The 21,234-nt window shown below is 52.4% G+C and overlaps 1 protein-coding gene and 1 pseudogene across 3 annotated transcripts in view; both read right to left on the reverse strand.

The window, feature by feature from the left end:
• The window catches only part of LOC308611089 (centrosomal protein of 78 kDa-like), a 727,725-nt pseudogene that overhangs the window by 33,167 nt on the left and 673,324 nt on the right, over window positions 1–21,234 (reverse strand). The gene's annotated exons all lie outside the window — the stretch shown is intronic.
• LOC308611072 (BCL-6 corepressor-like) lies at window positions 657–20,911 on the reverse strand. Of its 2 annotated transcripts, XM_081260002.1 has the most exons (8): window positions 20,249–20,911; window positions 19,092–19,220; window positions 17,165–17,554; window positions 16,449–16,502; window positions 15,792–15,978; window positions 9,898–10,143; window positions 8,457–8,638; window positions 657–834 (listed from the first exon to the last, which is right to left on the reverse strand). In XM_081260002.1, exons 2-7 carry the CDS (start codon window positions 19,092–19,094, stop codon window positions 8,478–8,480), a joined length of 1,041 nt encoding a protein of 346 aa, XP_081116128.1. In that variant the 5' UTR covers window positions 19,095–19,220; window positions 20,249–20,911; the 3' UTR covers window positions 657–834; window positions 8,457–8,477. The 2 variants fall into 2 exon arrangements, with proteins under 2 accessions (XP_081116128.1, XP_081116129.1); XM_081260003.1 differs by lacking the exons at window positions 657–834; window positions 8,457–8,638 and adding an exon at window positions 9,130–9,447.

The raw sequence follows: 21,234 nt of genomic DNA on the forward strand, positions 1-21,234 counted from the left end.
GGAGTGAGGCTTTTTCGAGAAGGGAGGTGGTACAATCCTTCCTGATACCCTGCCACGCTTTATCATCTCTATCCCGAATACAATGTCACCACAAAGGCAGACACGGTCCCAGCCTCAGAGTCCAAGGAGGATGCTACTCCTTAAGCACCGGGGTCAACACACAGCAGAGCAAGGTTTCCTGATGTGTTCACTCCGAAGGGTTGGTCATGGGGCACAGTGGCCCGACTGTGGGGACAAGACTCGATCTAAGCAAATCTGAAGACACATAAGATCCCAGGTGCCACATACGGCTTTCTCTAATCTTATACGAGAAGAGGGTACACATCAGTATTGTCCCGTGGACCTCACACGCCTTGGAAGGCCCCTATGGTAGCCGTTTGGGGAGGATCCCTTCCCCAAGAGTTTAGTGACTGAAACTGTGCAATTGCAGTCGCTGACTCCCGTGTCCTTTGGGCTCTAGGGGTGTGTTCCAATGAGGGCAGTTGGCTGGGGAGGCCTCCCATCCCCCAAACTTTTCTGGAAAAGTTCCACTGCATTATGTGAGGTCGGTGGACACTTGGTGAGGAATTCACTCACCCCCCAACCCATCCACCCTCATCTGCTGAAGGGGATTTCTAACTCCTGCCACCCCACAGAGCAGCTGGGCTGGCTCTCGACCACACGCTGGCCACGCTCACCCCTGAGCGACGGACACCTGGACGTTATAACACGGCAAAACGGGGTCTTCGGAAAATTCAGATTCCAATAGGTCACCATAGGCCTCGTTGCTGTCATCCTGGTCCTCCGGTCCTGGGGGATTTGCTAAAACATCGTAACCACTTTCATCATCTGGTTCTAACCGGGGGGGCAAACAAGAGAGAGGTCAGTAAGCTGGAGCAAGATTCCAGCTGTTCTCCAAAAAGGACCCTGGAAAAATTCTTTCCCAAGCAAGCCCTGCTCACAGCACCACCCCCACCCCCACCCCCACCCCCACAAGCCCAACTGAAACGAACAAGGCTGCTCACCACACACACAGCTGCCAGAGAACTCCGAAGAGCAACCGGGGTTACCGTCGTCAGGAGCCTGCAGGTTATTTCAACAGTGTGGAGAGAGAGGGGGAGAGAGAGAGAGAGAGAGAGAAACAAGATAACGCCTGCTGGTAAGAGGCAAATGCTGCTGGAGTTCGGGAACATCTCACGCTGGGGCTGGTGTCACCTCCTGACAAGTCCCACTGCACACGCCTCCAGGTATCTGACTGAAACCTCCCCACGCGTCCACCCGCCTTCCTGAGGGACTGCCCGCCTCACCGCCCCAGCCTGCCAAACAAAAGCTAGCCTGGCTAGCTAAGAGTTTTCCAGCCCCCCACCTCGCAAAACTCAAAGTATGTATCTCTTCTTTGACAGACTAACGTTGGGCCGCTTTTCCCAGTAAAGGGTCACTTAGAGTAAACGGGGGGGTGGGGGTAGGGGGAACCCAGGTGAAAGGCTGTGAAGTCACCGTCTAGATGCTTGAACAAGACCGTGTCTTGACCTCTGCCGTACCTGTTAAGAACTTCTCCAGAAGTTCGCTGTGGTTCACTTTCTTGATGGTTCTACCTGAGTATGTAGCCAGGGTAGGAACAGCACCGTAGGAGAGGAGCAAGCGGACAATTTCGAGATGATCATTCTTGACAGCATCGTGGAGAGGCCTAGGAGAGGTGCGGGGGATTACACCCGTGCACGCGACGCTTGCTTCTAAGGACACGGGGCAAAATCGAGCGTGTGCGGCCAAGCCTCGTAGGCGCGCTATTTCACCGAGGAGGTGAGTGTACGGTCGCTGCGACAAATTACTCTGTTATTTCAACACATAACCCTTTACGGGACAGGTGAAGGGACCATCTCAGGCCTAATTCTTCAATGCAAATCTCTCTTAATGCATGGCCCAAGGAGGAACTCAGGCCTAGATGAAAACGTTTCCAATGAACTTAAATAGTGACAGACTGTAAGAAGGTAACGTACGGAGGGGTGGGGGGAAGAATCCCAGCATCACGGAAGCAGATACGACAAGCCATTGTTATACCATTACAAACAAAACCCAAAAAGTGCAGTTTGTCAAAGAAACTGGGGGCAAAGTGGAACCTCTCCTGAAACCAACTTGGAGATGAGTGATCAACCCTCTCGCCCAGAAGCAGTCGACAGGCAGGGCGAGTTCTCAGGAGGATACAGAGTCCTCCTGCCCGTGTCCGCTGGGGTCAGGAACACTGTCCGCAGTCCCATCCAGAAAGGATGCGATTTGGAAACCACGAACCACCAAATACCTTACAGTTTTGCTAATGTTATGACCGTCAGGAAAGCCCCAGTGCCCTGCCTCGTGGTGGCATCCCAGGTACAACCAGGAAGATGCTTGGGCTGACTCAGACCTGGGCCTCTGGCCAATAAACCGAGGTCAAGGACAGAGTGGGGGCCAGGCCCGGGGATGTGGGTGGACACGGCAGGTCCTATCAAGCCAGTTGCCACTGGACCTGTCTGTACTCCTGCAACTTTCAACTCACATATATGTTCAAGAGTGAGATTCAACAGACGCTGGTGAAGAGTCCAGGGTCTTAAAAGAGAACACCCCTGATTATTCATGCAGGCTCAACATTTTCAGGGACCTCTGTCCATAAGAGTGTCACAGAGTTTTAAAGTTCTATGTAAATTTGCCAGAAAGATCTGTCCGATTCCATTCTAGAGGACTCCACCACCAGTGTGCTTACATGGCACTCACTCTCCATCTTTCCTTCTGGGGTTCCCCGCACACCCTGAGAACCACTGCCTATGCCCCAGCAGGGCCAGGCCAAGAGCAAGACCGCCACTGACCCGGTTCCATCCTGGGCACTGCAGTTGACATCGGCGCCATATTCAAGGAGGTGTCGTACGATGTTGAGCCAACCTCTTGCACAAGCCTCGTGCAGGGCACAGTATCCGGCGTTGTCGCGGTGGTTCACATCACAAATCTTGTTCTCCAGGCAGTACAAGACCGCTTCCTACGGGGAGAGGAGAGGAGAGGAGAGGAGATACCATCAGACCACCATACAGTGAACCTTGTAAGGGTGACCTCCCCATAGCTTGGCGGTGCCCACTTTCAAAGGCATACATCCTTGGGGCCAAAAGCCCACCATGGCGCGGGCAGGCGGCAGGCATCCTGGTCGGGGGTGAGAGTGTGTGAGAAGGGCTTGGAGATGCAGACAGTGTTGTCTAAGGCTCTGCTGCACCAGTGGCCTGGCCATGGGCAAGTTACCCTTGAACTTCTCCAAGCTTCCACAGGGCTGCTGAGAGGACGCATTCGGATAGCGATGAAAGCCCTCAGCCCAGGGGCCGACGTGACCAGTACAGAAGTGTCACAGCTGCTAACATCTTAGATGACACATTGCCAAGCACAGACCATTCTCACTTGATGGGTCTGTTCAGTCAGTGGCAGTGGACGATAACACAAGTTTAGATAAAAGTATGGATGACCAACACTTAAAGAGAGCTTAAATCAGCCAGAGAACATTCCCCAGCTTAGAGAAGCAGGGACACACAGGTCAGCTACATCCTCGCGCCCCCTGTTAAGACCCCAAATCAGAACCTGGGCCTCAGATGCTCTTGTCTGTACGTTAAGTAGAGTTAAAGAGAAGCTCTCTCCCTCCATCCTCGAGGAATGACACAAAATGCCTCCAATAACCCCACCCTCTATTTTGCCTCACTCCACCCTCTCGGGGCAGAATCAGTCTAATATTCTCATATTTACTCAAGTTAATGACAGGAACCTGATACACCACAGGCTGCAACCTCCACATTTCAAGAATCAAATAAAACATTCACCCCCGCCCCCGGAGATGTTCTGTGTCAACACTGTGCATTAGAATCACTGTTATTAACCTTATTTCTTTGGCTTGTTAAAATATTAATATGAACCACTCCCAGTAAGCAGAGCAGGAACTTATTCAATGTTTTATTACCTTAAGAAAGTTTTCAGACACATCGAAAGCATTTGCCACCAGAAAACACATTATACTGTTTATACTGGGTAAGTCGTGCCCAGCAGAGAGCCGTCAGGTTCTGAGAGCTGGGAGTAGGCAGAACGTGCATGTGGCCCAACACATGGTCTGCTGGGTAAGGGGGGATGGGATGGGGTCAGAACAGGCCTCCTTGTGACATCTCTCAGGTAACTCATCTGTTAAACCTAAAACGGGGGTCATTCTAGCCGCCCATAAGTGCGAGATGGGTTCTGTAAAACCTTTTATGCCCTTTGGAGGACACGCCAATCAAAGGTGACCACTCACTTGGGAGCGAACTAGAATGTTCCATTTGCTTACCACGTGAACCTAATGGGGCATGCTGGTAAACCTGGCCATTGGTGCCCTGTTACTTCAGGTCACTGCAGCAGCTCCCTTCCAAAACAAGAGGAGGAAGAGAAAAGGCACGCCCACGAATGCATTTCTCCGTTTACATCCCAACCTGCCAGAAAGCCCACAATCCTCTGGGCTCCCAGGCCACCTGCCCCGAGCCCTGGTATCCAGGATACCGCATGAAGCTGCTGCTCTTTTAGCAGGCCCTCACTAGCCAGACTTGAGTGGACGGCTGCAAGCTAATGAGTTGTGTGCGCCAGCCACGGAGAGGCCCTGTCACGTGGCTCTGGGATCAGGTCTGAACGCCACCAACTGCTGTGCACACATCAATTTACTCAACCCAGGGTTTATTTGCTGTGACAATCATGGCCTTCACCTGGAAACCTTCATCACTACTAGGGCAGATTCAAGGGTACCTAGAAATGAAAGGCCGTCCAAGCTGGTGGGTAAGTCAACTCTCTTCTCCTGGAAGATGGCAGCAAAGGCAGCAGTAGCCCCACGGCCAGGTCAGACTTTTTGCCACGGGCTGTCCTAACTCAACCACGTTGATCCCACTGTTTACACAGTGCTTCTCATTACCCAGATGAGGACGTCTTCTGTCACCCACAGGAACCCAGGAGCTACCAGGAAAGGAAGGTAGTACTATCCTCATTCAACACTTGGAAACTGAGGCCCAGAGATATTAAACCCCAAGTTCAATTAACATGAAGTACTAGACCTAAAACTCAGGTCTTTGGTACCTGGTCAGCTGGGAAGATTCAAAAGGCCCAAGAGGGCCCCAGTTAGAGGGATGCAATCCAGCTGTGACGAGCACCCCACAGGCCTTCTCTGTTGGGGGTCAAGTGGGCTAACTACACTCTCCTAGCTAAGAGGGTGATGGCCTCTAAATGGATGGCAACCGTCGCCACCAGCACTTTCTCTAACTGAAAGGTGAAGAGGCGGGGCGAGTCTGTCGACGCAACACATTCCTTGGTTTATTTTCTCCGCTAGAAATAAACGGGAGTGTCTAAAGGGCAGCCCAGCCATTCCAGAGCAAAGTCAAACTGCTTTTGTCGGACAGCTCTCTGTTCAGCGGCTATAAGCCGAATGCCACTACCCGCAAAATGTAACCATAAAGGCCATAAGCCCGACGTTGTTAGTTAATTAAATGCCTCATTAACTTTTTTAAAAACATGACTTATTCAATTCATAGAAAATTTAACCATCACCGCTAAAGGCACAAGCATGTGGTTGCACACTAGCGTTTTAGCCTAAGAAATAGAAGCCTTTTTCCCAGGAGGGAAAGGTTTGAGGTCTTTGGCCACGCAAGTGATCTATTTAACACGGATCTGAAGCCAGAGTGTGTTTCTAAACTTCCAGAACCACATTATCATGACATAAAGCTCAGACAGCCTTTATACTGCACATGGTATCTTTGGCTAAGCAGAAGAAAATAACCAAGAATGCTGAAGACAAAACTTCAGGAAAACCCTCCCAAACCACACCCTTATCTGCTTAAGCAAACTGTCCTTCAATTTGAAAAGGTTGAAGCTGCCACATCTCCCAACTGGGCCATCATCCCAACATTTAAAATTCTGCCCAGAGAAATCCCAGAAAGTTGGATTCAAAGTTGAAAGCGTTCATCTACTTGTCACAATGTTCAGCATCAACACTGGTGATGTGTGGAATCTACATATTGAAATTTACATTTGAAGAAAAAAACAAATCCGACCGTAAACATTCCCGAGGCTTCCTGTGCAATCAAAGGCCAGGTAGCCTAAAAAAGGATGGATCAAGTGCCCCTTGGTCCAGGCCTCAGAGCCACCAAACCAAAATGGAAACTGTCTTAGAGGACCAACGAGGGTCTTTTGACCTCTCTGGTCCCAAAGGGAGGCTGCTGGAAATGATGCCAAGTTCACAGGTGGGGCTCGGAGCCCCGCCCTCCACGGCGGGTGCAGCAGCACCCCGCCCCCCCATCTCCAGCATTTGCTGGAAGCGGGAGTCTACTTTCTCAACCCTAACCCAAAAGTTGGGGTTAGGGGTCTCCCCCCCACCTCCAGCGTTTGCTGGAAGCAAGGAGACTATCTTCTCAACCACGGGGGGGTCTAGCTCAACACTATGTGCAACATCTGCTCTGTCCTCCTAGGCGCCCGCTCTCAGCTCTTGGGAAACCAACTGGGTGCTCCTTGGACTTCACCTGCAAGTAACTGCGCTAACTACCACAAAGTGCTCTCTAGCTAATGGAGAGGTCTCCAAGAGACGTGTAGATATAAACAACAGCACATTCAACCCACAACAACAACAACAAAACACCCCAAACTAAGCATAGCCCTAGTGCTTCCAACTTCCCACCCACAGTCATGCCTTAAGGCCAAGGCAGGCACACTTCCAAGGGCTCACGGCACTATGGACCGGGGTGGGGGGACACGACGGGAGACGGGGGACAGGGGCACAGAGCTGGCTGAGGGTGTGGGCGCCAGGGCTCCGGGCCAGCCTGGGTCCTGCCACCCCAGTGCTCATCCACACCTCCACGCTCAGCCTGCTGAACCGCGTTTTACTGTCACCATTCAACTCCCAGAGGGCTGATGCCAGCACAGAAAAATGCCTTTGCCCTGTGGGCTATTACATCACAATTGCTACTGACAAGTATGGTGGGGGAACTGCACCCGGCATGGAGAGTCATCTGTCTCACAGAGGTTTTGAACTGTCAAAAGGGCAATTCCAGTGTGAGCCAGTCTTGCTGAGGAGCGTGGTGGGCTGTGGAGCACTGCTGGATTGCTACCTGTACGGGTATCAGCTAACCCCTCTGAGGCTCAGTTTCCTCATCCGAGAGTGGGCTAGTACGCGTTACTCCCAAGTGAAGATGTTAACAGGGTGAAAGGAGTTACTACAGATCACACGGGCTTAGGCAGATATCAGCTATCTTTCTATGTTGCTCTAGCAATAGAGGCCATCACTGTCATCAGCCGTGCTGGGTTGGGATACAGCAGTGTGGACAGGGAGTTTTGTGCAAGGCTCAACCCCTGCTCCCCGCCCATCAGCCCTCGGCTCCCGTGCCCTCTCAGAAAGAGACTGCTCAGGTCTGCCCCACTCCCACCCCTACTCTGCACAGACACTTCCCACCCGCTACCCCACAGGGGCATCACTCTGCCCCAAACAGCACAAGTTAGTAGAGCTAATAACTACTCTCCTACTCTCCTTCTTGCTATTCAGAATCCAAAAGGGCTCATTAAAATTCCCCTGGTCGCCAAGCCCTGGGTTAGGTCAGATTTTATATCAGAGATAAGTGAGCCAGACTGGCCGAAGCAGCCTGCCTGCCTGAACGGGAACGGAACATCAGAGAGGCCTGCCTTTCTTTTCACACCACGACTGAACAAGCCACCAAAGAGCCCGCAGTGTGAGCGGGAGCCAACGCAAACACCCTGCTGGAACACCCAGCCCAGCCCGCCACGTGGAGGGGGCTGGGCTCTGAGACACGCCCCCCATCCACAGCCAGTGTGTCCCCCACCCAAGGAGCAGAAGCCAGCGGATCCTGATCCAGGGCACCCACAAGGATGCTCACCTCGTAGCCAAGCCGGGAGGCCTGCTGTAGGAGGGTCTCGCCCGCGTTCTTATTGACAATAAGTCTCCGCGCTTCCGGTGGCATCGGGCGGGACTGGGTGGTCTCTGGAGGGGAGCTTGACCATGTCAGCTGCGAGGCCTGGGAAGCTGGTAACAATTGCTGCAAACGGTCCAAGGGCTTCTGGTCCTGCTTGGCCGGCGAAAGATCATAGCCGGAACTGGGCTCAGGCCGCTTTCAAAATCTCCGGACGGTCACCTATCACGAAACCAGGCAGCGCACACATTTCAGGCTGTCCTTCCTCCACCCGCCTGGTTCGCCTCCTCCCTGAGTTACAAACCTGAGTGGAGGAAAGCACTTTTCCTCCTCTCAGTCTGGGGGAGACGGGGCGCGAGGAAGGGGTTGCATTTTTACTAGCTGGAAACTTCACCACCACCCAGGAGACACGTCCCCTAGGAAGGGGCAGGGACGTTTTGGGGGGAGGGGTTCAGGAAAAGGAAAGCTTTGTCCCCAGAAGCAGAGAAGCAGGCAGGCGGGATGTGCCTGCACGGGCCCGGGGGGCGGGGGAGAGCCAGGGGCAAGAGGTACCTTGCCATCCGCATTGTCCACCTAGGAGTCCCCTGGCAGCGGCAAGCCCCGCCTGGGCTCCTGAGGGATCAAATGCTTGGTTTTGCACGGTCGCTTCCCGGATGGTTTATCGCTGTTGTCGGTGTATTTCTGCGGCAGGGGCGAAGGCTGCCAATCCATTTCTTCGTCCATGCACAGCACATCTGTCAGGGGGAGAAGCAGCGGGCGTTACACAGTTGTAGCCGGTGAGGAAAGAAAAGCCCATTGTTAGCACTGATCGTTGGAGCAGCTTCAGTTTTTAAAGATATACCAATTATGTTTTCAAAGCGCTAATATGTTAATCATCCCACATTCAACCGGCAAATAGGCTAACCCACAAAACGCCAAATGGCAAGTCGCTTCAAAGGGCCGCAAGAGAGGGCAGAAGCCAGCCCTTCGTGCGCTCCCGTCCCCACCCGTGGGGGGCCTGGGTGCTCGGGACAGGGCGACTGGGGACAGCCTGAGGCTGGAATGAGGGCACTGACAAGCGCCCGGGGTCACCCAAGACTTCCCTTCCTGCCCAGCCGTGGGCTGGGTGATGAGGAGCAGCCCAGGAAGTCGGGCTCCCGCCTCACTGTCCATTCCATAAGGAAGTGTGCAGGCTGAAAGGACCTCAGGAAGAAAACTCCCCGCTCGCCACACGCTACTCTTGTCAACTTGGATGGCGCTCAGGTCCCCTCCAGGGCCGTTTCCCACAGAGGGCGGGTGATCCACCCTCCAGGAGCGCCCCCCGCCCCGTGCGTATCCTTGTTCATTGTCACTGCATTTAAGGGACTCCTCCAACCAGCTGCTGTTGCTTTTGGCCTCTGCCCTTTTCCTGCCAGGTTTCTCTTCGGAGATGCTATTGCCCTGGGGGGTGACCGCAGGCTGAACCGCCTGGATCACTTCCTTCCTGCCCTGCCGGCCAGGTTTGCTCTCTGCTCCCGCCGTTCTCTAAGGTGCAGCAAGCGGCGCTGCTTTCTGGGATGGAGCCCTGTTAATTCAATGCACACCTCAGGTTGGTCAGCTCACTATAATGTGGCTCTTCTAAGTGGTTAGAGGAACTGTTTGTCATTTCCCTCTCAGGCCAGTCAGCTAATGGAGAAATAACTACAAATTAATGAAGAAGCCCCCCGGGGCGGGGGTGGTGGTGCGGGGAACAAACTGTCTTACACATCACTAACAGGGGTGGGGGAGGGGAGGGGTGTGGTCACTGTGTTGGCTGGAACTTGTCACCAAGTCTCGGGAGGGGGTCTATTTGCCTTTGGCCACCTTTGGGCTCCAGCCCCGCCACCTGGCTTTGGGGGGGGGTGGGATGGGGGTGGGGTGTGGGGAGGTGTGAGTGGCTCCCCCCAGGGATCCAGGGTGGGACTGGAACTTTTCACTGCTCCGCTCCAGGACTTCCGTAGGGTGCCCTGCGGGCCCGAAGCCAAACCGAGCTCACCTTTGGAGACCCGTCTCCGCTTGGCTTTCAGCAGAGAGTCCTCCGGGAGCACAGTGGTCTCAGTGTGGTTCCTATTGCCAGACACCTTGCGCTTTCTGTTCAGCCGGAGGGTGGGGCTGCGTGACGCGTCCGGGGCCGCCTGGTCGGCGGGGGACTCTCTGGGGGGCTCCGTGTCCATATCCTCAGGAAGATCACTGTCTTCTGGGGCTTCAAAGCGGTCAGGTTTGCTTCCATCATAACACTCCCCTAGGGGAGGGGAGACAACCCGGAAAGGAGGGAACAAAGGTCACCAGGAGCAGGCAGGACCCCCACGCCCAAGGCAATCTGCTACCAACAGACCACCCCCCTTTGGAGACCAGGGGCCTCACACGCCAGAAGCACAAAACCCTCAGAAAGACGTCCCAAAGGAAGGACAGCTGAACACAACCAGCAAAGAAAGCAGAAAATGAGGCGCGTAGCCCACTCACAATCCATCCTTCAAGGGTCAAGGTGAGGCATCTACACCATCCGTCTATAGGCATGTGAGATCACTCCCTAACTGCTTAACTCTCCAAGGTGGCTTACTTTTAAAGGGGGGGTGAGTGACCTCACAGTAAGATCCAACCAATCAGGGCAGAGCTACAACGGGGGGTGAGTGACCTCACAGTAAGATCCAACCAATCAGGGCAGAGCTACAAATGACTATGGAAACAGCTGCTAGTCAACAAAAAAGGCTGATGTCATCAAGAGACCAAATAGCCCCCAACTGCCATCTACACAGACATAGCACCAATGTTCACTTGGGTCAGCAGGGGCGAGGGTGAAGAAAAAGGTTAGGGAAAGAATGGTGGGAGGCTGGGAAGCTGGGGAGACCAAGGCAAGAGGAGCCTGGCAAAGGGAAAGGAAAGGCTTCCTGGTGCACACACAAGGGTCAAGGGCAATTTCAAAGAACTCAACCAGATTGCTACAAGTCCGTCTGTCCTCTTTCCACACCCGTGGGGGGAAAGCATTTCACTGCCATCGAGGGGCTGCTCCTATTTCCTGTCTAGGAAGAAGGCCCACAGTGACACCAGTCACCCACCTGGCACGTCTCCACGCCTTCCTTCCCAGGCAACAAGCATCTAAGGACATTTCAAAGACAAGACTCCAACCCCCTTCGTGGGGGTGGGGTGGGGGGGTGCGGCGGGCAGGGCTGAAGTACTCACACCTCAGCTCCGCCTGTGTTGCTCCTGCCCCTCTGCTCAATCTAGCATCCACTTAGGGCTTTTCCTCCAATCACCCCAGCCTAACATCACTCCTCACTTTTGCTCTAGCCAAAGAAACAGTTCAACTGCTTTGCTAGTCACATTGTTTCTAACACACAAATAATTCCATAATGATCACTGTGCTGTTAAAGAGTTCCCCGAAGATGACCCTGTGTCCATCACCGGCCGGGGGTGGGGGTGGGTGTATGAGTTTGGTATTTCGTTAACACCTGAGCTAAGCTCCCACAGCCCGTTTTTCTAGATGAAATCATGGACACACCCCTCACATGCTGCTCGCATTCCTCCTCCTCTCCCTAGACCACTTCAAGTATCACTCCCACTTCTGCTCAGCAGGCTGGTCCCCTGATCAGCCTCTCTTGGGAGCATTCCCAGCATTTAATGGCAGCCAGTTGTGGGGATGAACCTCACCCTGGCCTGGGCTAGCCTGACCTGTGTTCTCAAGGGTGGAACACACTTAGCTTTTCTCCAAGGGTATCCCAAGGTGGGAGAGATCCCCATCTAGTCTTGCCGGAATGGTGGAATCACCCCAACCGCGAGGGTCTCCTGCCATGGCAGCAGGAGAAACCCCAAACTCCTGGCCTGTGCTTACGGGTGATGCAGCACAGGCTACCGCAGGCCCGGTGAAGACGGCGTGCTGCAACTCTCACTCGGGCTGCTCTGTGACCCTCTTAAACACTCGGGCAGGAATGGCGCCGCTTTACAACTCGGCCCCCTTCACTTGTAAAGTGGGAATGTTGGGTTTCCTTGGTGGCGCAGTGGTTGAGAGTCCGCCTGCCGATGCAGGGGACACGGGTTCGTGCCCCGGTCTGGGAAGATCCCACATGCCGCGGAGCGGCTGGGCCCGTGAGCCATGGCCGCTGGGCCTGCGCGTCCGGAGCCTGTGCTCCGCAACGGGAGAGGCCACAACAGTGAGAGGCCGGCATACCGCAAAAAAAAAAAAAAGTGGGAATGTTACTGCTAGCCTCCCTCCAGGGTGGGCTTCATAATCACGGGCCGGGCTCAGCACAGAGAAAGGCTGGAAAAATCCCTTTAACCAAAAGATGCCAAGACTTTCAGACCAGCCTGAATCTCAGGCCTGAAATGTAGGAAATTTTAAGAGGTGAGCCCTGCTGGTTACACCATTGGACTTCTCTGGTCCAATCAGCCTTCCCTAAAAGCTCCGTGGGAGGGGATCCATGGAGGGATGGAAGGGCTACCTTAAGAACCCCCATGTCCAAGTTGAAAGTTTCTTTTTCCAAACTAGGTCCATCCACCCTTCCCCCAACCCCAGAGCCTTTTAGGGCAAAGATCTCAATTCCCCTCAGCTAAGGCCCACCAAGACCTTACGCTAGTGTGACCTTACCCAGGCCAGTAATAACCCTGAAGGACACCCACCCCGACTGCCCAAGATGCCCATGGCCACCAGCTATGGGGTAGAGGCTCCGTGTCACTTGGAGCTTCTCAAAGACTGTTCTAACCACGACCCACACGAGGATGACCCTTGAGGGCAAAAGAGATGGGGAGATAAATAGATGCACGGGGATCCTAACCATCAGGCTTTGCCATCATTGCTACTTTTGGCCCTTCTAAAAGTGGGAAGCCATGTGCCCTTGGTCACCCAGTCTAAGCAAGATGTGAACGTGGTCCCTGCAGCATGGGCCTATGACTCACAGCACATATATCCCAAATTCATTATGGTTGTACCATAGCATCACCTCACAGAAGCATCACCACAGCAACATTTACAAGTCACTGTGGCAACAAAGCACCCTCACCACTGCTGAGCCATGCCCAGTGAGGCCTAAACAAGGTGAGAGGGTTCTGAGTCGCTGCAAGGCTCCCCAGGATTAAAATCCCCTTCTCTGTAGCTTAACTGTAATAGCACCTCCAGTCAGGGCTAACCTTGTTCAAAGTTACACCCGCTACACAAGGAGTGCAGGGGATCTCTGTTCCAAAGTAGTTTACAAACGTGCAGGTGCTCAGCTGGAAGAGAAGTTCCCTGAGCAAAGAAGTTTCATGAAGCCCCTTGACTGAGCCTTCCTCCAGCTCCTGGCCAGGCACTGCCACTGAGCAGGACCTAGGCCTGTCCCAGCCAAGTGGTTCGCAAGGGAGATGGTTACTCCAAGTTTGAGAAGGAAGGGACCAATGCCTCCTTGCCCCGCCCCATCTTCAAATGCCACTGAGGGTTCCTAGTGATGAACTTCCAAGTCTGAGGAACCTCCAAACTCATTTGGTGAACTTCCAAAATAAAATTTCACTCAGCCACCCATGTGATCATAAAGAATAAATGAGTATCTCAGCCACTGTGTATTCAAGTTAATTTCTTTTTTAAACAAGCCCCTAGCAACAAGATGCACCCGCACCAGGACAACCAGGGCTGCGCAAACAGCACCCATCACCTTAGAAGCTCCTGGGCCCTCCATGGGTAGGGGCTGCCTCAGAAGGGGGAAGGCATCTTGAAGGTGTCCTGGACCCTCTCTGAGACCCCTGGCCGACCCAAATCCTCGCCCCAGCTCCCATGTGCTCACAGCTCGGCTCTCGGCCACACCGACACCCATGAGAAGGACCTGAGCCCATATCAGCTCAAGACGTGATGGCCCAAGAACAAGAAGGCCCATTCATATCCAGCTGAATGGAATGAACACCTGCTGGGCCTTGGACGTGGAGGCCGCAGTAAGAACAGTGGCCCCTTCAGGTGACCTTTCCTGACCAGCTATTCACAAACCCCACGTCTCTACAAGACAGAGGGTGGGTGGGGAACCCACCTCCGTTGCCCCAACCTTTCAAACGGAGCCCCTCACCTTCCCCAACCCTTCTCCTGCCCTCCCATGGTGGCCATTCATGGCTCACTGGGCCATGTCCCGGGTGCTCCAGGAAGAGACCCGTCGGTCGGTCTGAGATTGGAGGCAGGCGGTGGGGGGAGGGGGCTTTCGGAATCATCTGGGGCTCAGACCCTGCTCCCCATCAGCCACACCGAGTTCTCGTCTCCACGCTCAGCAGGAAAGACTGGGAAGGACGCACACAAACGTCTCTGGGAAGAAGGGCAGGTGAGGCCACTGAGACGTGAAGGGCAGCGGCCACCCTGGGTTTGGCCACGTTGCTGGAGAAAAGGGCGAGAAGACTCGAGGCAGGTTAACTGCCCGCTCCCTTCCTCCAGCCTCCCTCACCGTCCACCCACAACAGGCAGATCCCCTCCTCAGAAAAGTGCATCCCCGTGAACTTGGCCTTGCCCACTTTTACCACATCTCTCTGAGAAACTTCCCCAAGAGCTGAGTTATGAGGCCACTCGGGAGGGTAAGGGCTGCGTGTCAGCTGTGAGCACAGGCAAGGAGGGAGGCCTTCTTGCTGCTTCAGGGTGGCCTGGACCCTCCGTTTTTCATTCCAATCCCGAGGGGGAGGAGCTCGGAATCGTCTACTCCAGGCACATCGAGAGCCCCATCCCTCGGGTAAGGCCGCCACTGACTAGCCCCAGAAATCCCCTTCTACGGGAGCCACGTAGGACACACCGGTCCCGGTGTGGCTTACCCAGAACCGTGGCCACAGGCCTTTGTCTGACCCCAAAGATGAGCTGGGGGAGGGCAGTGCTCCAAGCAGCAGAGAGAAGCACACGCTGTGGCTGACCACAATTTTCCCGAACTGCATCAGGCACCCACGACCTAAGCGTGCGGGCGAACGCCGACCCTACGACCGGGTCCAAGGGCCTGGGCCTCCCAAACGTGCCCACCACCCCCAACTGTCCCGTCTCAGAAGGATTTCACGCCCACCCTGTCCTCGACGTTCACCGAGGTGCCCTCACTCACCATCACCGGTGAGGTTTCTGGGGTCCGGAGCAGGCTGCAGGCCACAGCCACAAGCACGCACACGGAAGAAAGCGGGAGAAAGACCTCCACTTGCTGCCAACGCATCTCATTAGCCCAGGAAGTCTCGAGGGCCAAGCCCGAAGTCAACCCCAGTGGGGGAGCAGCTGAGGGGACCGCAGAGTGTGACTCGAGGCCAACACGAGCTTTCTCTCCAGTTCGGCCTCCAGAACAGAACACACCCGTCTGGTGGGAAGAACGGCCTCGTTGGTCCCACGGCCTGGGAGCGTGGTGTCAGCTCCTCATGGCTGCAAACGAGCCTCCACAGAACACAATGATGCTCATCTCTCTGGGGCCTTCATCAGCCCTCATCGCACTTGAACGAAACCTCTGCCTCTGGAGGGAGAATCCGAGTACTGTCCACCCCCTCCCACAGGAGACTGTCACTCTGGAGGGTCTGGCTCTGGCTGCAAGTGCCATTCCACTGCTACCAAAAACCCGTGTCCGTACCTGCTACAAAACAGAACACATACCTGCTACGCCGGAGGTCCTGCACTGCCATTCCTCTGCTCTACTGTATCAGACTATGACTAACTACAGGACTAGCATTGCTCCGGAAAAAGGAGACGCGTGCCAGGGAACAACATTTCATAGGTGCTTCACTCCTGGATGCCGCAACGCTCCAAAGGACAACCAGCCTTGCAATCCACAGCTGGGAAGGGTGCCCAGAGCAGCCCGTTCTCCGAACAGCCAGCACCCAGACGCTGGGCCGTCGGAAGCGTACTGTTTCCTCTCACCTCCCTCGGCACTGGGAGCGGAAGCGCCCCGTTCCCACCGACGTGGTACCACACGCGAGCCGCCTGGGTTCACTTACATCTCTCACTGTCGTTCTGGTCGGCAATGGCCTCCTCCGGGGCGACCGACTTTGGCTTTTTGTCCTGACTTCCTTTCAGCCTTTCCCAGTCAGCGGGGCTGAATTTGCGCACCTCGGAGTCTTTGGTCGTGGGGTGGCCACCTTCTCGCTCTTTCATCTCCAACTCTGAGAAGCGCATCACTGCACGCTACAAAGAGAACGGAGATGGAAAAAAGACACACCTTACCACCAAAGCTATTTCACTGCCCTTACCTTAAAGGAAAGTATCTTCAAAGAAAAGTTTGCCCAAAACCAACCACAATTTATGATACAACTGAGATATTTTAAAATTGAACGATAAAACGTAAGAGTGTCTATGTGTAACTAGTCACACACTCTTTCTTTGTAAAGCCATATGTATGTAGAGATATATGTGGTGTGTATGTATAGCCATACATACACTGTGGCATAGAGACAGACATTCTCTTTCGAAGGTAAATAAAACAAAACAAAAACACAACGCAAAGAAAACGAAACAAAAACACAACAGAAAAGAAAACAAATGCACAGTGAATAAAGACGACCATGGCCCACAAACTTCCCTTTGTATATTTGGAAATGAAATTTAACTCAAAAGGTTTATGGAAGATTCTAGTAATAAAAATTTGAAGAACTGACCTCACAGTAAGCAGCGGGTAGACATAAAATACTGTCCTCTTGTAATCCTTCCATCTATGTAATTAAAATGGGCACTCAATGCATCATTTAGATAACTTCATCCATTTTTATAAGCATAAACCAATTTTTTTCTTAACATTGCAAAACAATTTGGCTTTATTTGTCTTTTAATTAAAAGTAAAATATCTTAAGGAAATTCCTATACAACATCTATCATTCACTAGCAAGTTAAATACATACTCTATCCCTTTAAGCAAGGTTTGTTTTTTTGTTTTGTTTATTTGTTTGTTTTTTGGGTGGAAAAAAAAATTGCACGAATCTCACAGACATGCGGCCGCTACACACCTCCACCAAGTATCACGTAAGGCATTCTAAGCAGCGCTTTTAGGTATATTTGTTAACGTACAGTAACGGCAGAGAAATCAAAGCGATTGATAGGTAAATGTCATGCAGTCTTTTAGACATCCTTCGCAATAATTAAAACTTCCGTTATCAGCATTCGAGTGGAGTTCGCTTAAAATCTACAGAATAACTTCAAGTATCCACTTACGTCCCCTTACTGGACACATTTCAAACATTTCAATTACCCTAAGCTTCATTAACCAAATCAGCCCGGTGTCCTGCCCTATCATACCCCCGGCCCCCTCCTCTTCACACATTAAAAAAACCTGACAACTGGTCAGGCTCCTGAAATTCGGATTGGGGGGGGGGCTCACCTGCAATGCCCGCTGGTCCCGGCCAGGCTGACTAGAGTCTGCGTACAGTCCGGTAGCGACACACTTGAACCGGTCACCCACGTAACCAGCGGAGTTTGCGATTCTCTTTGCCAGCTTAGATGGCTTCGGGTTCAGAACTTTGCCATCGGTTGATCCTGCCTCGTCAGCTCCGTGTTTGGTGTCGGTGGGCGTGACGTCCACACTCGGTGGGGCACTGCCCACGCAAAATGGTTTGGGATCCTCTTGGGTTTTCCCGAACGTGACCGCAGAGCCGTCGCTCCCCAGGGTCGGCTCCAGGAATGGAGTCGAGACCGGCGTCGCCAGGTTCTCCTTGTTGGTTACCGCTGGAACATTCTCCTTGCTGAAGCCGGAAACTGGCTGGCCCGGAGCCTGTTTGAAAGTAGAGGCTTCGTGGAAGTCACTGATGTGCCCCAACTCCTCTCTCAGGGCAATGAAATCCCGGTGTGGCTGTAGGGCCACATTTTACTTTTTTATTTTTAATATATGTTCACATGTTTCCATAAAGGATCCAAGGTGGCCCATAACGTACGGACACACAATATTAGCTTTAAAAAAACATGAAAAAAAAAAAAAAGGGAAATCATGATCCTGGAAATGGGTTGCATCCGTTTAAGGGGTGAGAATAACAGAATGAGTGAGCCAAAGATTTGGGAAAGGATCTCACATTTCCAAATGTCCAAATCTTAAAATTGCACCAAGTGGGAATGTAGCTGTGGCAGTATTAACCTGAGAGAGCTCTATGATCGTTGTCTTTACTCATCACTTGGTTGCAAGGTTCTAAATGACAGGGTAAGTGAAGGAGGGCAAGTAGACAGATAAGAGTCATTTCCTGATTCTCAAAAGAAGGGGCATCACCTAGGGAAGGGGACTCCAAAATCCTACAGGAATCCTCTTCATATACTAAATTTTCTAGGTGGCAAAAGTATCTCATTTGACCCTAGCAGCCAGATGGAACTTAGAAAAGTAGTGAAAAGCTACTCAACTGACTGCAAGTCATATGACTAGGAGCATGTCAGTGAAAAGTTCACGTGAAGATGCTGTGGAAGAGCAGTTCACCTTGTGGTTGAGCGTCCTCAGAACGTGCAATGGGAGGTGCAGTACCTGCTCTGTCTCACAGGGACCCTCCAACCTCTAAACGCATCTTTCCTGGGAAGCTGAATTCAAAGAGTCAATTTAAAAAAAAGAGAGGGCTTCCCTGGTGGCGCAGTGGTTGAGAGTCCGCCTGCTGATGCAGGGGACACGGGTTCGTGCCCCGGTCCGGGAAGATCCCACATGTCGCGGAGCGGCTGGGCCCGTGAGCCACGGCCGCCGAGCCTGCGCGTCCGGAGCCTGTGCTCCGCAATGGGAGAGGCCACAACAGTGAGAGGCCCGCGTACCACAAAAAATAAATTAATAAATAAATAAATTTTAAAAAGATAAATGTCTCTAGTAGAGAAATTTTATCAGAGCCTAGTATTAAGAGCTGTAGAGCCACAAGTTTCCCACGATACAGCCTTAGCAGAGGCTGTTAAGGCAGTGACAGAAAATTTGTACCGAGGGAAATAGCAGAAGAGTTTGCCTACAATTCACGAAAAGGATCCCTGCACTTGGCCTGAAGGAAATCAGCAAAATTTGTAACAGCTTGTGTATTTGTATGCGGGATTGAGAATGAATTTCATTTTTTAATTTCTCTGAATTATCACATAAGATTCAGAAGATGCTCTCTCTGCCTAGAAGCCACCCCACTGGGATAACTATGCCTACAGAGTTTCTTTGCCTATAACTCCTACTTGCTAACAGACTGGCAGCCTGGCCCCAGGGCCTGGTCGCTGCTCCCAGTGCAATGGTGGATATGGTGTCAACGGTTGCAAAATCAAAGCCCCTTACATCCTCTCCATGCCTCTGTCCCACCCCCCACCCCACTCACCATTGATATTCAGGAAGGGGAAGGTGTCCTGGATGGGAACGTGGTGCTGTGACTGGTCCAGCTCACCTTCCTCATCTTCTTCATCCACATCATTATCTTTCTCATCCCAAGGAGCAGATCCAGTGGATCCTACCCGAGAAACACACACACACACACACAAAGGTCAAAAGTGAGGCGCTCACGTTGCACTGTCATCCCTGCAGCTGACCCACTGTTCAAGCTAGGCACTGCCAGCACAGAGGTTCCTTGGGTTCAGTGTGCACCCTCAATGCCAAAGAGTGGGAACCAAGGGTGTTCACCCCACTCCCAGCTCCTCCTACGGAGCCCCAGTGCAAGCTCTCATCCCCTCCCCTATCCAGGAGCTGCAGACCCTACTCCCCTCTCCTAGAAACCTTTTAATTCCTACTCTAAACCCCTTTCTACACATTCGCATCCCTTCTAAGGACCCAAGGAGCACAGCTTCTCTCCTTTATAAGCTTACTGTGAAGACAGACCCTTCCCTCATGGCAGAGCCTCACTAGATTCACTGGAGGTCAAGTCTAAATTATCTGGCTCTTAGTCGGAACTGGCTCAACATTGAGTAAATATAGGGATCAGGTGGTATTCTCCTAGGAAAAATACCATACAAATTAAATGATCACTTACCCATCATTTATAAAGAGAACTTAATAGCCTTCATAATGTCATGGCAATTGATTCTTAGAACAGCCTTTGAAATACGCAGGAAAGATGAGAACCCAGATTTTATAGTGGAAGAAGCTGACGCTCAAAACGTTGAATGACTTGATTCAATGTCCCACAAGTAGTGAAATGGAAAGACCGAGGTTTATAACTCAGACCTTCTAAGTTTTAAGCCCTCCTTCTTCTAAACTACCTGGCCTCTCTTCTCAGTGTTGAGTCCCAAGAGAAGTTATTTTTTATAGAACTCAATACCCCCTCTTCTTTCTAATGCTTTACTGTTCCACTGGGTGGGCAGGAAGACTGTGCTGAGTTTATATCTTTTGTTCTCTGGGTTCTTTCTAGGGACAGCATTTCTTGCTTTATTTACCAGTCTTCAACTTTGTAAGCGAGGCGACTTTCAAGTCGACTATTGCTTTAAGGGTCCAGCCCGGAACCTGGCACACTGTCCACCTTCTCCCCAGCAGCTGGGGCCTCACCTGGGTTAATGATAGAGCCCTGGGGCTGGGGGATGTCACACACTTGATATATCTTCACTGGGTTCATGGGCACCTCCTTGGTGCCGTCGTACATCAGGTTGAATTCCCTGCTCTTGTTGAGCGCACAGCGGAGCTGGGCCTTCCATTTAGCTGGGTCGGGGTCGTCCACCCCTTCCTGGTACTTCCCCTGTCTCCACAGCCCAGGCCTGAGGGATAGGAAACTGCAGTGAGTGCCTGCTTGTTGCCCAGAAACACTGGAAAGTGTGCCCGCCCTCCCTCGTACAGACACAGATACACACAGCCCTGCCTGACCGCCCCATCACCCCAACTCCAATTTACAGAGACTGCAGCAGAAGACACCACGCTGGGGACCAGGCAAGGCAAGGCCTGAGACAAATTAAGCCAAATGCAAATACAGTATTTTAAAAAGAGGAGCCTCATCTCAAGTGCTTGTGGCAGCATCATCTGTCAGGACAACAATGGCCTTAATGAAGGGTTGAAAATAAAGAAAAATCTGGAACAAGTATACACCAAAATACTCATGGTAACTTTTGGATAGCAAGACTTCAGGTAATTTTGTTTTGTTTTGTTTGCCTTATTTGTTTTTCACATGAATTGCTTATATAATAAGAAGAGAAAGGGAGGTGGCGTATGATATGAAGAATTTAGGCTTGCAGTTCCCTCTCCCTTCAGTCTTTAACCTGATGCACAAATAACTGTTGAAACCAAGTACCTTTAGGAGTAGCAGCCCATAGGAGGGCAGGAAGCACGCTCTGGGGGTTCAGCTGGCCTCAGTGCGAGGCTGAGGGCCTCAAGTCCTAATAAACTCACACCACCTGCCTTTCCCTGCTTCCTCAAACTCCCACATTGGGAACATTTTGCTGGGAACACCAGTGGCTGGTGGCCTGGGCCAAAACCAGTGTGGCCCCGCCTCTCTGGTTTTCAATTTCCAGGTCTAACAGGCATCTATGTGTCTGTTCACGGGA

This window comes from Mesoplodon bidens, assembly GCF_964165515.1.
Source record: "Mesoplodon bidens genome assembly, contig: HAP1_SCAFFOLD_157, whole genome shotgun sequence".
NCBI lineage: Eukaryota > Metazoa > Chordata > Mammalia > Artiodactyla > Ziphiidae > Mesoplodon > Mesoplodon bidens.